This window comes from Pleurodeles waltl, unplaced genomic scaffold, assembly GCF_031143425.1.
Source record: "Pleurodeles waltl isolate 20211129_DDA unplaced genomic scaffold, aPleWal1.hap1.20221129 scaffold_94, whole genome shotgun sequence".
Lineage (NCBI taxonomy): Eukaryota > Metazoa > Chordata > Amphibia > Caudata > Salamandridae > Pleurodeles > Pleurodeles waltl.
This window is the reverse complement of record NW_027150405.1, coordinates 1,097,824-1,115,905: the sequence shown is the minus strand read 5'-3', so window position 1 is coordinate 1,115,905 and position 18,082 is coordinate 1,097,824. Positions and strand designations below refer to the sequence as shown.

The 18,082-nt window shown below is 46.1% G+C and overlaps 1 protein-coding gene across 3 annotated transcripts in view; it reads left to right on the top strand.

Annotated features, from left to right (window-relative positions):
* The window catches only part of LOC138282298 (zinc finger protein 12-like), a 489,476-nt gene that overhangs the window by 35,853 nt on the left and 435,541 nt on the right, over window positions 1-18,082 (top strand). For 2 of the 3 annotated variants that reach the window (XM_069219684.1, XM_069219683.1), the window contains one exon: window positions 13,258-13,384. The exons of the other annotated variant lie outside the window; for it this stretch is intronic. In XM_069219684.1, the coding sequence (XP_069075785.1) occupies window positions 13,351-13,384 (34 nt within the window). In that variant the 5' untranslated portion in view covers window positions 13,258-13,350. The remainder of the gene's footprint in view (window positions 1-13,257; window positions 13,385-18,082) is intronic. 3 annotated transcript variants of the gene reach the window in all.

Genomic DNA, 18,082 nt, shown 5'->3' with positions numbered 1-18,082 from the left:
TGGATGTCCCACGTCGTGAAGAGTCGTGCAGAAGTGTTTTCCCACAGAAAGACCGCAAACAAGCCTTGCTAGCTGCAAGGGTCTCGGTTAGGGTTTTTGGATGCTGCTGAGGCCCAGGAGGGACCAGGTTGTCACCAATTGCGTCAGGAGACAGAGGGGGCGTCCAGCAAGACAAAGAGCCCACTCAGAAGCAAGCAGCACCCGCACAAGTGCCTAAACAGGCACTACGAAGAGGAGTGAACCGGAGCTCACCCGAAGTTGCACAAGAGGGTCCCACGACGCCGGAGGACAACTCAGGAGGTTGTGCAATGCAGGTTAGAGTGCTGGGGACCCAGGCTTGGCTGTGCACAAAGGAAATCCTCGAGGAGTGCACAGGAGCTGGAGTAGCTGCAAAACACGCGGTTCCCAGCAATGCAGTCTAGCGTGGGGAGGCAAGGACTTACCTCCTCCAAACTTGGACTGAAGAGTCACTGGACTGTGGGAGTCACTTGGACAGAGTTGCTGAGTTCAAGGGACCTCGCTCGTTGTCCCCAGAGACAGAGACCCTAAATAGCCAGAAAAGGAGGTTTGGTTACCTAGGAGAGAGGATAGGCTAGCAACACCTGAAGGAGCCTATGAGAAGGAGTCTCTGACGTCACCTGCTGGCCCTGGCCACTCAGAGCAGTCCAGTGTGCCAGCAGCACCTCTGTTTCCAAGATGGCAGAGGTCTGGAGCACACTGGAGGAGCTCTGGACACCTCCCAGGGGAGGTGCAGGTCAGGGGAGTGGTCACTCCCCTTTCCTTTGTCCAGTTTCGCGCCAGAGCAGGGCTAACGGGTCCCTGAACCGGTGTAGACTGGCTTATGCAGAAATGGGCACCATCTGTGCCCATGAAAGCATTTCCAGAGGCTGGGGGAGGCTACTCCTCCCCTGCCTTCACACCATTTTCCAAAGGGAGGTGCAGGTCAGGGGAGTGGTCACTCTCCTTTCCTTTGTCCAGTTGCACGCCAGAGCAGGGCTGAGCGATCCCACACACTAAGTAACTTAGCACCCAACCTTTACCAGGTAAAGGTTAGACATATAGGTGACTTATAAGTTACTTAAGTGAAGTGGTAAATGGCTGTGAAATAACGTGGACGTTATTTCACTCAGGCTGCAAGGGCAGGCCTGTGTAAGAATTGTCAGAGCTCCCTTTGGGTGGCAAAAGAAATGCTGCAGCCCATAGGGATCTCCTGGAACCCCAATACCCTGGGTACCTCAGTACCATATACTAGGGAATTATAAGGGTGTTCCAGTATGCCAATATGAATTGGTGAAATTGGTCACTAGCCTGTTAGTGACAATTTGTAAAGAGAGAGCATAACCACTGAGGTTCTGGTTAGCAAAGCCTCAGTGAGACAGTTGGGCATCACACAGGGAGCACATACATATAGGTCACAAACTTATGAGCACTGGGGTCCTGGCTAGCAGGGTCCCAGTGACACATAACAAACATACTGAAAACATAGGGTTTTCACTATGAGCACTGGGTCCTGGCTAGCAGGATCCCAGTGAGACAGTGAAAACACCCTGACATACACTCACAAACAGGCCAAAAGTGGGGGTAACAAGGCTAGAAAGAGGCTACTTTCTCACAGGGGGTGACAAGGACAGAAGGATGTTAAGTCACGTGACAAGGGTGGGGACAAAGATACAAATTCATCAGAGCCTTCATCAGGCCCACAAAAAACCTCTGATCCTCTTTGTCTGAAAAGAAACTACGGTTGACATGAAGCACCCTAAGGGGGCTTCTGGCAGTGCCCAGGTCCACCAGATAGGTTACCTCACCTTTCTTTTCTACAATGAGGTGGGGTCCACTTCATTTGTCCTGGAGTGCTCTTGGGACCACAGGCTCCGATACCCACACCTTCTGTCTTGCGTGGTACTGTGTCAGGACAGCCTATTGGTTATACCATTGCTTTTGGAACTCTTGGCTGGCCTAAAGGTTTTTAGTGGCCTTTTTCATGTACTCAGCCATTCTGGATCTTAGGCCAAGTTTATAGTCCTCAATATCTTGCTTTGGAGTTTTTAAAGGTTGTTCCCAACCCTCCTTAACAAGAGCAAGGGGACCCCTAACAGAGTGACCAAATAGGAGTTCAAAGGGACTGTATCCCACTCCTTTTTGGGATACCTCCCTGTAGGCAAAAAGGAGGCATGGCAAGAGGACATCCCATTTCCTTCTGCGTTTTTCAGAGAGTCCCATGGCCATGCCTTTGAGAGTTTTATTAAATCTCTCAACCAGTCCATTTGTTTGTGGGTGATAGGGTATGGTGAATTTATAGGTTACACCTTGCTTTTAAGTATGCAAACATGAAGTTACTACCCCTGTCTGATACTACCTATTTAGGGAAGCCCACCCTGGAAAATATTCCCAGGAGGGCCTTTGCTACTGCAGGAGCTGTAGTGGTCCTTAATGGGATTGCTTCTGGGTATCTTGTGGTATGGTCCACTAACACTAAGATGAATCTGTTTCCAGAAGCAGTTGGAGGGTCAAGGGGGCCAACAATATCAACATTAATCTTTCAAAGGGCACTCCAACCTCAGGCAGTGGGATTAAGCCGGCCTTTGGGGTGCCACCAGTTTTGCCTCTGGCCTGGCAAGTGACTCAAGAGTGACAGAACTCTTTTGTATCCTCTGACATGTGAGGCCAGTGAAAGTGAGGGACACGTCTGTCCCAAATCTTTCAGTGTCCCAGATGTCATGTGCAAGAGTTAGGAGGAATTCCTTGTATTGGAAGGGAATAACCAGTCTCCTGGATGCACCAGGTTTAGGGTCCCTTGCCTCAGTATAAAGAAGATTATTCTCCCAGTAAACTCTGTGTGTCACTGATATCCCCAGCTTGTTGCTTGACAGCTTGCTGTCTAGGACCCTCTAGTGTGGAACAGGTCTGTTGTGCCACACTCAGTTCCTCCCTGGCAGGCCCCCCTGCACCCAGGAGTTCAGCTGTGTCAGCCCGAAGCTCCTCTGGTGTAGGTTCTGCACAAGGAGTTGACTCCTCCTTATCAAAGGGAAATCTTCTGGAGAGGGAGGGATAGTGAACAAGGGTTTGCCCTTTCTACCCCTAGTTTTTGGGAGCACTTGGTCCATTGTTCCAGGATCCAAGTTTCCCTGTCCTCTTTGCTTCTTGGCCTGAGCCCTGGTAAGAGCAAAGATGTGCCCTGGAATGCCCAGCATTGCTGCAGGGCCTCTAACTCCACTTCAGCCCAAGTTAAAGTCTCCAAATCATTGCCCAGTAGACATTCTACAGGTAGGTCAGTGGATAGTACAACCTTTTTGGGACCACTACCCCCCGTGGAGATTTACAACAGCCATGGGGGTGGCTAACAGTGTTGTTATGGGTGTCAGTAACTTGGTACTGATGTCTAAGTAGGGGTTGCTCAAGGCCAACCAGTTTTTCCATCACAATAGTGACACTGGCACCTGTAGGCCTCCACCTGAACTCCATTCATTAGGGGTAGTTGCTTGTACTTATCCATATTAAGGCGACAAGCAACCAAGGTGGCAAGGTCAATGCCACCATCAGAGGCTAAAACAGCCTCTGTGGTCTCCCTAACTAGACCCTACATTGCCAAAAGCAAGACCAGCTACATCCTTAGATTGGCTATTTGTAGAGTTTTTTCCACCACCATTGCTATTACTAGGGGCACTTGTGGAATCGGTGGGGGTTGTGGTGGTGGGAGGTTTGGTGTTTCTCTTGGGACAAGTGGGGTCACTTGCCCAATGGCCTTTGATTTTACACAAATAACAGCAAGGCTTTTCTGATGGTTAGAAGAGGATTTGGGCTCACCACCCCCAGAGTATTTTTGTGGCCCTGATGAAAACTCTAACTTTTTATCTTTGTCCCCACCCTTGTCATATGACTTACCATCCTTCTTCTTCTTGTCCTGGTCATCCCCTGTTTGAGCTTTTCTGCTCACACTTGTTGTGACCCATTTGTGTGCCGCCTTTGCCAATTCCTGGGGAGAGGTCAGATCTGAGTCTACAAGATACTGGTGCAACAAATCAGACACATAATTGTTAAGAATATGCTCTCTCAAGATCAGATTATATAAGCTTTCATAATCAGACACCTTGCTGCCATGCAACCAACCTTCTAAGGCCTTCACAGAACAGTCCACAAAGTCTATCCAATCTTGTGAAGACTCTTTTCTGGTTTCTCTGAACTTAATCCTATATTGTTCAATGGTTAAGCCAAATCCGTCCAAGAGTGCTGTCTTCAGAACAGTTGGACCTTTGGACAATCGTGGTCACTTTGGTCCACCAACTGTGTTCCAGTATCCACGCTCGTTGTCAGGAGAGGGGACCCAGAGTACCGGTCGTAGCTGCAGAGAGGTGCCTGCTGAAGCAGGGAAGTAACTCCGTCACTCCACAGGAGATTCCTTCGGTCCTTCTGGTGCAGAATGAGGACAGGCAGTCCTCAGAGCGTGAACAACCTGGAAACTGTTGCAGTTGCTGGCAGGAGCTGAAGTTACAGAGTTGCAGTAGCCTTCTTGGGTACTTTGTTGCAGTTGTAGAGTTCCTGGAGTAGTTTTGCGGTTGATCCGATGGTAGAAGGTGAAGCAGAGGTTGCAGAGGAGTCCTGTTGAAATCTTGCAAAACCGAGTCTGAGGAAACACCCAGAGGAGAGACCCTAAATAGCCCTGAGAGGGTGATTGGTCACCTAACCAGGTAAGCACCTATCAGGAGGGGTCTCTGACTTCACCTGCTGGCACTGGCCACTCAGATGCTCCCAGAGTTCCCTGACCATCCTGAAAACAAGATGGCAGAACCCAGGGACACTCTGGAGGAGCTCTGGGCACCACCCCTGGGGTGGGGATGGACAGGGGAGTAGTCACTCCCCTTTCCTTTGTACAATTTTGCACCAGAGTAGGGACTGGGGTTCCGTGAACCGGTGTAGACTGGATTATGCAAGGGGGGCACTGTTTGTGCCCTATAAAACATTTCCAGAGGCTCTGGGAGGATACCCCTCCCATGCATGTAACATCTATTTCCAAAGGGAGAGTGTGTAGCACCCCTCTCCTAAAGGAAATGCATTGTTCTGCCCTCCTATGATTGAGCTGCTCAAGCCCCAGGAGGGCAGAAGCCTGGGGCTGCAGTGGAAACCTCAGACAGCTGGTTTGGCAATGCTGGGGGTTCATGGTGGAGCCCCCACAGTGCATGGAATTGCCACCCCCCCCATACCAGAATCAGATTGGAGGTAAATTACTCAGTCTTAGACACCTCACATGGCCATATTCGGGGTTACCATTGTGAGGCTACATATATGTGTTGACCTATATGTAGTGCACACTTAAAATGGCGTCCCCGCCCTGATTAAGTCCGGGAAATTAGTCCTGGACAACGTGGGGGCACCTCTGCTAGTGCAGAGGTGCCCTCACACACGGTGACTGCACCTAGCCTTCAGGAACTGAAAGTTAGACATATAGGTGAATTCTAAGTTTTACCTGGTGCAGTGAAAATGGCTGTGAAATAGTGCTTGCACTATTTCACTCAGGTTGCAGTGGCAGTCCTGAAGGAGTGTTTCTATGAACTCCTTATGGGTGGCAAAAGAAATGCTGCAGCCCGTAAGGATCTCCTGGAACCCCAATGCCCTGGGTACCCAGATACTATCTACTAGGGGCTTATAAGGGGGGTCCAGCATGCCAATCTGGAGTGAAATAAGTGGTCACTAGACTATAGTTCTATAGGCTCCCGGTCTCCAGCCTGGTGGGACATCAAGTCCCAGGCTCCTTTGCTGCTGCCCCTCACCTGGAGGCTATTGAGAAGTAAAACTCAGGCGCTATTAAGCGCACCGCGCATCACAGCTCCTGCTCCCGGTCACCAGCCTGGTGGGACATCAAGTCCCAGGCTCCTTTGCTGCTGCTCCTTACCTGGGGGCTATTGAGAAGTAAAACGCGGGCGCTATTAAGCGCACCGCGCATCACCGATAGTGCTCCAGGTCTCCAGCCTGGTGGGACATCAAGTCCCAGGCTCCTTTGCTGCTGCCCCTCATCTGGGGGCTATTGAGAAGTAAAACGCGGGCGCTATTAAGCGCACCGCGCATCACCGCTGCGCGGGACGCACCCGGGCAAAGCCCGGGCCAAGGGCAGGCCCATCCACGCCCATCAGAGACCGTAGGAGACTGGGCTGGGCCCCCCCTCTAGGCCCTAAGGTATGGCGCCAGGTTATTCAGTGCCCGAAATTATTCCAAGTACTTTTTGTATTGCACTATAGTTCTACTTCTTAATGGGGAAGCGTAAGGCGAAAGGTAGCCCAGTATTGGGCTCTGTTAAACCTAAAATACCTAAAATTAACAAGACCATGCAATCCCCCACCAATTGTGTCACCAAGGAAATTGACAACCTGATTGAATAGGTGGAACAGATTTTGAACAATAAGGAGAGAGCCCCATGAAAGGAGCCTAAAACCGGCACTCTTATTCCGTTCTTAACTTTAGGACCGCATATTGTTTACAACTTGCAAGTTACTACTTCTCCCTACCAGGTGTTAGCCTCTCAAGGCTCTTCCAAAATCGCCAGTTCTCTTACTCCCCTTGTATCCCACTTTGAATCTGAAGTATCTAAAGCCATCCTAATGACTTTTACAGTTCCCGGTCCTAACCGTTTCTCACCTTTGGAGTCTCAAGATCTGGAAAATCCCCAACTTACCCCGCAGACCTTGCAGCACACGGAGAGTGCCCCCCGCAAGATGACTTGCTAGCATTGGTGTTTAGCCTTAAGAGCGAAGTAGGCGAGCTGAAATCCTTACTGATTGAAATCACCACTCTCCTTAAAAGCAAAAATCTCCTTCACACCTGTGAGCCCAAGCCAGTTTCTGTGACAACCAAACATCCTCTTGTAAAAGGCGTTTTGTCAACTGGGCCCCTGCCAATGCCAGTAAGTGCAGCAGGCCCTACGCAAAGGCAGTGTCTCTGTAGCCTGCATGTGTTCCCTTCTGAAAGTAATACTTCCCCTTTTTCCAATGTACATGTTAAATGGGACACTACAAAAGCACCTTGGCGGAATCTACATCCAACTAATAACAACTATATATATATGTGCAATGTTCCATCTTTGTCTCCAAATGTACGGGAAGATAAAGCCTCACTTGTTAACAAGGCCTCGCACTGGTTGAGATACGTCAGAGGTTGTGGCTCAGTTATCCCTGATGACATCCTATCGGCTGAACGAGTAAACGGCCCACCTGGAATCCGGGATTTTATAAAACTTAATCTCAAAAACGCCCACTTGGTAACAGGATTTTTAGATATGGAAGCACGCAACAAAAATAGGAAGATTTCTGCCATTTTTCTCAGTGATAGCTGCCCTTTCGTTGGTAACACGCGGCTGAATTCTTCCTCCAGAACAGACAATTTGGCTTTGAGTCGTTTTGCAGGCTATCAAGATATTAGGCCATCAGGCCACCAGGTTTTTAAAGGTACACCATCCGATCCAGTTCTCACGATTAGCGTTGGTCCTGCCTCCAGTGGCCATACGGCATGTGAATTTGATTTCCAGGGGGCCATCTCAGACATTGACTGACTGTCTTTTCAACTCCTGCACTTCCAACACTAGCCCTGACTTACCGGCTACAGGTTTTTCACCTAATCCATCCAGTCCAGGTGTTGTATCGCCACAGAAATTACAACTTGCTACTATTAATAATCCTATAAATCTACCTTCTGCAGAGCATACTAATAGCCATGCCCTAGATGATACTCTCCGCAATTCAATCTGCTCCACTGCCCACGCGATAGCAAAATTCCTGTCTTGGAACGTGGCTGGCATCAATGGTAAACTTGCTGACACTGAATGGGGGGGCATATGTCGAGAATTTCAATATTTGTATGTTCCAGGAAACCTGGGTGACACATTGCACGTATAGACAGGGGTTTAGTTCCTTCTTTAAACCAGCTAAGCCATCTTTAGCAGTTAGGGCAGCAGGGGGCTTATGCACTTGGGTAAAATCGACAGAGGTGGGAGGAATCAAGGAGATATATGTAGACTCCCCCGACATTTTGGCCATTGCCATTCAACCAATCTCAGGCTCCCCTGTCCTATGTATAAATATCTATAGTAGGCCGGGTCCTTCCAATCATCGTTCAACTACTATCGAGCTATTGAATACCTTAATCCCAGACCTCTGTTTAAAATATTACATCATAATAGCGGGGCATTTTAATGCCCAACTTGAACTCAACACAGACCTCATAGAGGTTATGCAGCTTGAAGACAACATATGGAATATCCCCTCCTATCCCATACAGCAAACATTATATAAAATTTGCATTAGGGCCACACAGATAATAGATTTCATGATACTCCATGGTCTCCGTTTTGGCAATGGTCGCTTCCCAGCTGACACCCCCGCCAGACCAACGTTTTTTAGGGGTTTATACAGTAGCACACTGGATTACATTTTCCTTGATTTAAGAGTTTGGCACCACATATTAGACGTGGAAGTGGGTAATCCGTTTACCAGCGATCATGCCCCTCTGCAGATCACGTACAAGAGAACTCTTTTAGCAGGAGCTGTATTCTCGTCTGCTCCTTCTGGTGGCATGAAGTTGTCTAGTAACAGGCGTACGGTAAGATGGGACTCCTTCCAGAGATCTAATAAGCTTCGAGATAAACTGTGTGCATTAACTTCTACCCACCAGTTATTCGACGATCACTTTACATTTGCCCCACTTGAAGTTACGTCTCTACATTTGGACCTCTTCGCAATCTTGAAAGAGTTGTTTTCCAAATGCGCTAGGCCATCGACCAACTCTTGTGCCCAACCTAGCAGCAAATGGTTTAACAAGAGGTGTAAAGAGGCTAAAAACATCTTGATAAAAGTGCTAAGGACAAAGGATAGATTAGGAATTACCAACGCTAGGCGCATTATGTATTAACATGCAAAAAGAGCAAACTTGAGTATGAAGAGGGGCTCTGGAGCGAACTAGCTGAGGCAGCTAAGGTCCACGACTCTAAACGGTTCTGGCTTCTGGTCTCTCGTAGTGACCAGAATCGAGCATCCAACCCAGAGTCTCATATTACCCCCGATGTCTGGCTCTCCCATTTTAAGGAACTGTATGGCTCCTCACTGGATTGCGATGCACCAAGTCCTGGAGAGACGACAGCATCTCACTAGCTTGTGTCTCCCCTGCCTCCCTTCACACTAAAAGAAACTGTGTTGGCCATCACTGCCCAAAAAGCAGGGAAGGCTTCCAGGGTCGAAAGGGATCCCCTCAGATATGTTTAAAGCGGATCAGAACAACTGGAGTCCGTACATTAATAGGCTCTCCAATGCTATTCTGACCACTAGATCCTATCCCGACTCATAGAAAGAGGCAATTATCGTGCCCATATACAAGAAAGGAGAGAGAAATTCCCTGGGAAATTACAGACCTATCAGTCTCCTTGATAATCTCCCAAAAATATTTTTCCATCAACTGTTGAGCAGGTTGAGTAAATGCATAGTGGAAAACCAAATTTTAAGTCACCTCCAAGCGGGTTTTAGGGGAAAAGTCAGCACAATAGATCAGATTTTCTGTTTTATTTCCATCAAATGGAAAATTGTTGACGTGGATTTAGGCCACCTATTTGTAGCATTTGTCGATTTAAAATCAGCTTTTGATCTAGTACCCCGCTACAAATTGTGGGAGGTCTTGAACAAACTGGGAGTTCCTTGTTCTATCCTAAATATTATTAGAGACCTTTACACTGGCAATTATGCCAGAATTAGATGGGGTCCGCGAGGTGAACTAACTGAAGAGTTTCCCACTGCCCGTGGCGTGAGACAAGGTTGTGTACTTGCCCCCACATTATTCCTCCTATTCATTAATGCATGTATCCCCTATCTCATGGAATGTTCCAATGACGCCCCTAAAATAGGAGGGCAGAAGATTCCTTGCCTCCTATTTGCTGATGACACTTTGTTGATATCCCAAACAGCCACAGGCCTTTCAACCCTGCTCTCGAGGTTTATGGACTTTTGTAATGACAATGGCCTGGAAATCAACTGACTAAAAACTAAATGCATGGTGTTCGGGGACAAAAAAGGCAGGATGAGGAGACCCATCTATCTAGAGGGTGCCACACTGGAAAGAGTCGGTGATTTCGACTATCTAGGTCTGAAATTAGAAGATACACATAAATGGCACTCCCATCTCCAGAAAGCAACCTTGCGCTTGAAACAACGGGCGAGTGGCATTGTAAGATTTGCAGCTAGATCCCCCAGTTTTGCCATGACGCCCGCCATAGAAATATATGTTGCAAGCAAGGGGGGGGGCTCTATATAGAGCTGAATTGCAATTTAGATGATCTGGCAAGGGTGAAAAACTCTTTCTTAAAGATGCTGCTAAGAGTTCCCTCCAGTACCCCAACACTTCCTATTCGAATAGATCTAAACTTGCCTCCAATCAACCAGATCGCCGCTCTTAGGCCTCTGTTGTTTTGGATTCGCCTATGGTCACTAGATTCTCTTATTCCCTATAGATGCGGGCTAACTAATCCGATGGATATCAACACCAGCTCAAAAATTAAGTGGTGTGCTTATGTGGAACGGACCTTTGTATCACTTGGCTTGGGAACATACTGGAAGGATCCATTATCTATTACAAAAAATGCTACGCATATTCTGAGGGATGCATTTTGGTTTAATGCTCAATTTACACAATTGACTGCAGTCTCATCATCATCCATGACTGGCAGTTTTCTACAAATCAAATGCCATTATGAACCTGAGCGATACATGGATACATTACTTTCCCCACATGCACGTGCATTGTATATCAGATTTAGGATAGGCTCTCTTGCTTTGCGCACCCTAATTTACAAATGGTCTAATACAAGCTGTAGTTCTAAGATGTGCCCGATGGGTTGCGCCAGGGAAGAATCCATAACCCACGTCCTTTTCCAATGTTTTGCATACCATAAACAGAGGGCTTCTTGGATTATTCCATTATGTAAAAAAATGGGTTTTAGGAATTGCCTATCGGCTCTGAGAGTTTTTAAGTCTGATCCAGCTGTTTTAGTGGCTTGCTGTTTGGCAACATTTGTAGAATCTATTTGGCATTGCAGACTGAATATGTTAAAAAAAACAGGAAAAAATCCAACAACAGAAGATGGGAGTGGTCATTGATGAACTTACTCGTGAATTTTAATGTATGCATACACCAATTCTCTACCGTCTAACGAATTTTCCATGTTTTTATATTCTTATATGTCTTAAATGGAAACGTTTTCTATTTTTATCCGATTCATTGTTTTTAGTTAGGTGTATAATTGATCTATGATATTTATCACGTAAAACTTAGCATTTTTGCACGATTTTATAATATGGTACGAATTTTTATAGGGAGAATGTTTTATATTCGAGGATCTTTACATACAGTTTAATGTTTTATATTTGAGGATTTTTATACATAGCCTGTTTTCTTGTACAATTGTGAATTTGTGGTGTGCTTTTATGGTATTTATTTTTACTGAAATAAAGCCGACTTGGACTTGGACTATAGTGACAAATCTGGAAACAGAGAGAGCATAAGCACTGGACTTCTGAATAGCAGCACTCCAGTGACACAGTCAAGCATACTGACAACACAGTAAAACATACTGACATATACGCCACAAACTAGGAGCACTGTGGTCCTGACTAGCAGGATCCCAGTGAGACCGTAAAAAACACACTGTCAAACAGGTAGAAATTGGGGCTAACATGCCAAGAAGGCTGGTACTTTCCTACAGTAACATTAGCAACACAAAAGGATGATGGATGGAGTGCTGACAATGCAAACACTCACCCCCAGTCAAAGATCTGGGTTTAATCCATCATTTTTTTGCTGCCCATGCCATTCCAGTTTGGATCCAGCCATATGCAAATCAGTCTTGACCCTGTTCCCCATGGGAACAGTCCAGCCCGAACTGCCAGGCCAGGTCTTCCCTGGACTGGAAACCAGCATCCTGGGACCGGTTTCGGGGTTTCACCCCTCATCAGCCAGGCTAGCTTGAATCCAGTGGCATGGGAAGCACGGGACCCACGTCTGGACATACCCTTCCCACTTAGGGCAACATTAGCAACACAAAAGGATGATGGACGGAGTGCTGACAATGCAAACACTCACCCCCAGTCACAGATCTGGGTTTAATCCATCGTTTTTTTGCTGCCCATGCCATTCCAGTTTGGACCCAGCCATATGCAAATCAGTCTTGATCCTGTTCCCCATGGGAACAGTCCAGCCCGAACTGCCAGGCCAGGTCTTCCCTGGACTGGAAACAAGCATCCTGGGACCGGTTTCGGGGTTTCACCCCTCATCAGCCAGGCTAGCTTGAATCCAGTGGCATGGGAAGCACGGGACCCACGTCTGGGCATACCCTTCCCACTTAGGGCAACATTAGCAACACAAAAGGATGATGGACGGAGTGCTGACAATGCAAACACTCACCCCCTAGTCACAGATCTGGGTTTAATCCATCGTTTTTGTGCTGCCCATGCCATTCCAGTTTGGACCCAGCCATATGCAAATCAGTCTTGACCCTGTTCCCCATGGGAACAGTCCAGCCCGAACTGCCAGGCCAGGTCTTCCCTGGACTGGAAACAAGCATCCTGGGACCGGTTTCGGGGTTTCACCCCTCATCAGCAAGGCTAGCTTGAATCCAGTGGCATGGGAAGCACGGGACCCACATCTGGGCATACCCGGCGCACTTAGGGCGGCAAAAGCAAAGCAAAACACATGAAAAAAATAACAGAACACATCGCTACCACAACAGATATAAGAAAGCATAAGAATTTGTGTCACTTATTACTACCTCCATAAGGCTGCTGACCTAATGTGGTGATACAAGGTGTTTGTGCTAAGCGCTACTTACACTTTCCATCAAAAACACTCAATAGCGTCAGTCAGAAATGTTTATTAATCTGTTCCATGACATTTAATTAAAGCATACTTCAAAGGTTTAATGTGGGTTCTGTCTCACTGCAGGCAGAGGCAGCCTTTTTACGCATGTTCACTATTGGCATCATGGCTTTCCTCTGTGTTGACTTCCTGCAATCAGGTCCTCTGCATAGATAGCCACCTCAGTGTAGCAAGGCGGTTTATGGTAGATGAAGCCCCAGTTTACCCATGTCCTTGTTTACACTAGTACTTTATATCTGGTACTTAAGAATGAACCATAGAAAGGGGCAGGAAGCAAAACAGTAAGATTCTGTGATTATTGTTTCTCACCTGATATTTCGCTGTAACTGTATCTTATATGCAATTTGCATTCTTTCTCAGGCACCAGTTTGTTTCCAGGATGTGACAGCCTGTTTCTCTGAAGTAGAGTGGAAGCTTTTACATGAATGGCAGAAGGAGCTCTACCGCAATGTGATGAAGGATATTCACCAGGCTTTAGTCGCACTGGGTAAAATTACACTCCGTCTACTAAAAATAGTATATATATGTGTGTGTGTGTGTAAAAGATGTAACTGGAGATGTGATGAGTTGTTATAAATGCTATTATCTAATGTACTATAAATTATAATATGAAAGCGTATAAACGGGATGAAAAATGCATGAGTTATAGTTCATGTAGCGCGGCTAACATGTTGACAACATTTTGTATGGAGATATGCGAGTTATAGGAAGTCTCAGACAGGGTAGTAGTTATAACTGTAAGTGATAACTATATCTTTAGAATTTCCAAGTTTTGTGCAGTTTAAGTTGGTTTTGTGTAGAAAGAATACCTAATGTTTTCTCAACTATAACTATGCTTTAACCTTTGTTTTTTTCATTGAATGTTATGTTTTTTGTAATTTATGAAAAATGTTTTTTGTAACATAACAAAGTAAAATTATCATTGTTTTGCAAAGTAGCTTAAAGATTAATATAGAAAATTACCTGTTTTATGTAGAAACACATGTACATGGATTTGATTAGGTATAATTTTCTATGTCTCTGTTATTTTTTTGAAGAATAAATAAAACTGTATTGGTTTCCATCACAATCTCTATGGTTGTTGCCGGTATTTCGTTGTATTGGGATATGTTCATTTGTTGTTGTTACTTCCTAAAAGTCATCATAGCCTCTAATGTGGTTGGCTGTTATTTAATTTAGTAGTATTGGACTATGTGTATAGCCCACTTGTTGCAATGAAACATTGCCATAGTAGTTTACTTTTTTTTTTGTTTTGCGGTATTTTTTTTTTTTTTTAAACCACACAAACGTTGTTGTAACTGGCAGACTTGATTATGTGTATGTTCGTTTTATGAAATAAGATTTTTTTTTTGTGTGTGTGTTTTGGAGATACCACAGTTCAACCTTGATACTGTTGTGACCTTCCCGCGGCACTTTCATGTTTTGTTAAACAGGTTTTCATTAGCTTACGTCTCTGTCAATTGAATGAAACAGGAATTTCATACCCCCTTTCCCCATTTACATTCAGATCCTGAAAGGTGAAGGTTGTATTTCTTTCTTGAGGGAATATCTGATCTTCCAAGCCACGTGTTGCAGTGATCCAATTGCCGATCAAGTAGATCCTGTTGTGTATGAGGAGGAAGAAGAACAAGGAGAGCAGATGATGCCCCATGAGGAACAGGAGTTGGAGCGCAGAGCGAAGATAAAAGAATATGTTCTCTGGCAGGTTTTCTTATTGCCAGCTGGAGGAAAAAACTTTAACGCAAAACTGTTCACCTGCAACCTTTGCAAAAGGGTAATTTCTTGTGTGACCCCACAGAATTACTCTTTCAAGATGGCGAGAATGAAGGCACCTAGAGGCAATCCACTCTACCAGGTTGGCGTGGGATGAAAGGAAGTGGGAGAAGGATTTGCCAGAAGCCGCAGCAGCCACATTGGCAGCAGCCACTTCTTCTGACACTGCAACTGCTTCAACCTCCTTAGCATCGGCAGGACCTCCACCACCACTCACTCCATCTGTCCTGGCATCTGTACCTACTCCTGGTACTGCATTGCCAATCCATCTGCTGAGACATGAAAGAGAAAATGTGGAGCAGTATGGTAGTACTGCAACATACTGTCTGTTCTGCCGTACAGTGATTGCCTGCAAGACCAACATGACTACACATCGAGAGCTGATCATAGCTCACGGCTGTCCTCTTCAACACTCTTATTTTTATTTATTGATTTATTTTTATTTTTTGGCCCTTCCTGTAATCATATCTTCTCTTTGATTTGTTGGTGATCATGTTAACCTTTGGAAAAATAAATAAAAACTTCCGGGAAGGTTTACAAAATTCAAAAAGAAAAAAAGTAATTTTTAGAACTAACCCAGTATCTCAAAAAATAAAGAGCTTGTACGATTACTAACCATATTTTCCTGAGGATGTACGAAATGCAACATTGTAATTAATGTAGATATAAAAGGTAAGGTAATTTAAAGTCATGCCTTATTGTGGCTTTATACTACATGATACGTTTATAATACAGTACTGGGTTGATACCTAATTGTATTTACAGTGGAATGACATACAGGTAAGTGAGTCGAGTGGAGTGTCATAGAGTGTTGGGTTATCGAGTAGAGTGGTCAACTGAAGTGTTGTCGAGAGGAGTGTCATTGAGTGTAGTGTTGTACAGTGCAATAGAATCATTAGAGTCTTCTAGTGTGCTGTGGTGTGCAGTATAGTTGCATGCAGTGAGTGGCATACAGTGGAGGAGAGTGGTGGACAGTGAAGTGTTTTACACTGGAATGTCATACAGTGGAGTGTAGTAGACTGGTAGGGTGGAGTAAAGTGTCATAGAATGGGGGAGCATAGAGCGTTGTATACTGGAGTAGAGTTTTGTACAGAGCATAGAGCGTACTGCAGTTATGTTCTACAGGGTGGAGAAGAATTGTAGAGTGCCATAGAGTGGAGTACAGTGTCACTGATTGGAAGAGCGTTGACTGTCATGGAGTGGAATAGACTATCATAGAGTGGCGTACAATGGAGTGGTATAGAGGGGAGTTGTATATTGTGGACTTACAGTGGGTTGTTATGGAGTGCAGTCTCGCCAAGTGGACTGTCGATGAGTAGAATCTCGTTGAGTCTTGTGTCATAGAGTGAGCAGAGTTTTGTGGAGTGTGTAGGAAAGTACCATATTTCTCTTCCAGGGGATCCTCATCAATAGTCATAAACATTGAATATTCCCGCCCTTGTGCGGGGACCCCGGAGCATATATAAAATACACACATATAAAGTATGAAATATGCACAAAAAATATATATAGTGTTTTTAGTAGACAAATTTTCATACTAAACTCATATATATATGTGTAAAACAGCAATGCAGGCTATAATCATAAACAGGCAAAAATGCTTTATTTCTATGGAGTTTTTTTTTTTTTTTCTTTTCAAAATTACAATAAGAGAAAAATTATCTACCAAAGTCCCACAACTGGGCCTAGGGAAATAAGCAGTAGTAATCATCAGAGAAAAAAGAGAAAAAACTACATTGAAAAACAATGGAGCATTCTTAGCCAATAGGCTGCATGCAGTGCAGTCTCCTTAAGAAGTGGTTCATCTCGGTCGAGAGCAGCATCGTCGGGGCATGTCTCACCCATCAATTTGTCACCAAGATGGTTGGAGAGCCTTAATAGACCAACTGCCTCCCCGGACTCGCAGTATTCAAGGATGTACTCTCCTACTGCCTCTCTCCCGAGAACACCATCACCGACAGCGCGGGCAGGACGGGCTCGTTCTGCTTCTCGCCAGCCGACCACGAGGCCTGGACGCTCTGCTACAGCATCTCGCAGCAGGTCACGTTCCCAGCGACGATCTAGGTCACGATCAAGACACAGAAGGTCGCCCTCTTGGTCATCGTCAGGGTCATCCGTCAGAAGATACTCCCCCACCTTAACAGATTCTCCACCAGCTAGGGTTTCACTGGTGGACAACATCACTACTTTTAATGAGGTGCTTGTCATGGGAGCACAGAAGCTAAACATAGAGGTTCCAGAACCATCAACCTCCTCATCCGTCATTTTTGAGACTCTACAGCATAGAGCGGTTTCGAAAAAGCTACTGCCGCTAGTGCCTGGTCTGTTGCAACCAACCATGGACACCTTTTTAGCCCCAGCCACCCTCAAATCGGCCCCTGCTAGGATTTTGAAAAAATATTAAGCGCCTGAACAAGATCCTTTATTTCTCCGAACGGATCCGCCGACGGACTCAGTCATATTGGCCGCAGCCCGAAAAACTCACTCAGTAGCATCATCCTCCACGGTTCCACCGGACAAGGAGAGCAGACATCTAGACTCTCTGGGGAGACAAATGTGCGGCACGGCAGCAGCTATGATGAAGGTCTCCATCGCGTCTGCACTCCTAGGCAGATATGACCGTTCACTGTGGGACTCTCTGAACAGGTTCACAGAGAAATTACCTAGAGAGGACAGGCAGGACTTCCAAGAGATCCTTCAAGAGGGATGTCTGGTCTCCAACCAGGTCATCAGCGCAGCGGCAGATTGGGCAGACTTAGCTGCACGTGGATACGCACATAGGATTTGTGCAAGAAGGTCTTCCTGGTTGAGGGTGACTGGATTAAAACAGGAAGCACAACAGCGTATCCTAAATCTTCCATTCAACGGGAACTCGCTGTTTGGTACCCATCCGGACGAAGAAATGGCGCGCATAAAGACGGAAGTGGACACCATGAGGGCAGTAGGCCTGGAGAGGAAGAAGGACTTCAGGCGAAGGTATCGGCCTTATGATAGGCGCCCTTTCCAGCAGAGGGTTCAAACCCCTCACTGGTCCCAGAGGCCACAGCAGAGGCGAGGACGCCCGCTTTTTCAGTCTCGTAAGGCCACAAGGGAACGAGGGTCAAGTAGACCACAACAGTCCACACCCAAAGCGCCGGCCAAACAATGAGGACTCGCTTCCCTTAACACTGTGCACCACTCCGGTGGGGGGGGGAAGTATCACAGACTTTATTCACGAGTGGCGTGCTATAACAAAAGACAAATGGGTGCTCAACATTGTCGAGAATGGCTACTCTCTTCTTTTCCGACAACCTCCACCGCACTTGCCAACAGCCAAATGCAATCCGTCTCACGTCAGCCTATTGCGCAAAGAGGCTCTCGCCCTTTTACGAAAGAAGGCAATAGAAAAAGTTCGCAGACGAGGTAAACAGGA